Below are 2,141 nucleotides of genomic sequence, written 5' to 3' on the forward strand. Positions count from 1 at the left end.
CTATACACACGCATGTAACCTCTACACTATACACACGCATGTAACCTCTACACTATACACACGCTTGTAACCTATACACTATACACACGCATGTAACCTCTACGCTATACACACGCATGTAACCTTCTACACTATACACACGCATGTAACCTCTACACTATACACACGCATGTAACCTCTACACTATACACACGCATGTAACCTCTACACTATACACTATCGTGTGCCACAGGTACAGTTAGAGGACACACACGTCCCCATGGTCAATGCGTGTCTGATCACTCTGACGGAGTTCTGCCAGGGCCCGTGCACAGCCAATCAGGACGCGATCATCACACACGAGAGTCACTGCATCGATGTCATTGGGTCGTTGATCACTTCCGATGCTGGGTTGATGGTCAAGGGCCGCTTTGATTTGGTGCTGAGTTTGAAGGTGTGTGTAATGGGGCTGTTTAAGTAGAGGTAGTGTACGTGTGTTTGAAGGTGTGTGGTGGTGTGCGTGTGTGTAATGGGGCTGTTTAAGTAGAGGTAGTGTACGGGTGTTTGAAGGTGTGTGGTGTGTGGTGGTGTGTGTGAGTGTGTATATGTAGCTGTACAAGTAGAGGTTGTGCATATACATACGCCCACCCTCCATGTGTACCTATATTTCGCATCTAATGGGGTCACCCTAAACCCTAAAAACCCTAAAAGCCCTAAACCCTAAAACCCTAGTGGGGTCACGTACTGGTCTGGAAAGTAGTTGTCGTGTGTTGGGTCTCTTCCATAGACCATCACTACATCTCTCTGTGTGGCCCTATAGGTCTCCATCTGCTGTCGCTGTCACTTGACTACGTTGTTTTTAGGGTTTTAAGGGCCTCTACTGTGTTACCTTTGATACTTTTGAACTCACCTCACCCCGACCACTATAGTATTAATGTACTATATAGTATCAATATACTATATAGTATCAGTATACTATATAGTATCAGTATACTGTATAGTATCATTATGTTATAGTAACGATGCTGCATACACTAGTATAGTATACTGTCGTATCAATATCGTATCTGATGAAATAGTATAATAATCCCATCCCATCCAGTCATGCCTGCATTCTCAGACACTCTAACATGCCTGAATAGATATACATATTGTTATCCATATATATATATATATATATATATATTATATTATATATAATTATCTATTATTATATATTGTTACTATTATCATTATTATTATTATTATTAATTTATTATATTATATTATTATATATATTATTATATTCTATTTTACTATACATAGTATTGTTGTATTATATGTATATATATTAGTATATATGTATATATACATATGCATGTGTATATATATATATATATATATATTGTAATTATCTCTTCCGTTTGTTTTCCCGCAGTATATGTTGTCTATTCTGCCAACGAGTGTTATGGAGTGCATTGATAGTCTACACACATGAGTGTGAGGTTGTCACCACAACACAATCCACCACCATCAACTATCACACTTCTTAAGTACATGCTATGACGCAACATCGCATTTAAGTACACACAGATGAAGACATATCACCTCATTCGTCTCTATTTATATCTTCCACTCTCCTCTCATAGTTAAGTACACACAGGTGAGACATATCACCTCATTCGTCTCTATTTATATCTACATATCACCTCATTCGTCTCTATTTATATCTTCCTCTCCCCTCTCATAGTACTACGCCTCTATTCTGCTGCTGAGTGTGATGGAGAGTAGAGACACCCTGGACATCCCCGAGCGCATTGTGTACAACATCGACATACCAACACTTGTGGCCCAAGTGGTCAACATATGGTAGGTGCCATCTGGCAGAGTAGTGGTGTCATAGTAGTGCATTTATACCATGTGTGTGTGCAGCCAGGGTTTTGGGTTTTACTCACAATAGCTTGTGGTGAACGGCAAAGATAAACAAAGTATTAGCCAGGTTGTAGTTGAATAATAATATATATGTATGTATGTATGTATATGTATATATATATATATATATATATATATATATATATACATATATATATGTATATATATATGTATGTATGTATATATTTATATATATATATATGTGTGTGTGTGTGTGTGTGTGTGTGTGTGTGTGTGAGTGCGTGTGTGTG

General features: G+C 37.9%; 1 protein-coding gene across 1 annotated transcript; it reads left to right on the plus strand.

Annotated features, from left to right (window-relative positions):
* Window positions 1–259: 259 nt before the first annotated feature.
* Window positions 260–433, plus strand: SARC_14757 (hypothetical protein; the record flags this gene model as incomplete). The annotated part of the gene is made up of 1 exon (XM_014291111.1): window positions 260–433. A coding segment is annotated over one exon (174 nt), but the record flags the coding sequence as incomplete, so codon positions are not given.
* Window positions 434–2,141: the final 1,708 nt, after the last annotated feature.

The sequence above is a fragment of the Sphaeroforma arctica genome (assembly GCF_001186125.1).
Source record: "Sphaeroforma arctica JP610 unplaced genomic scaffold supercont1.5060, whole genome shotgun sequence".
Lineage (NCBI taxonomy): Eukaryota > Ichthyosporea > Ichthyophonida > Sphaeroforma > Sphaeroforma arctica.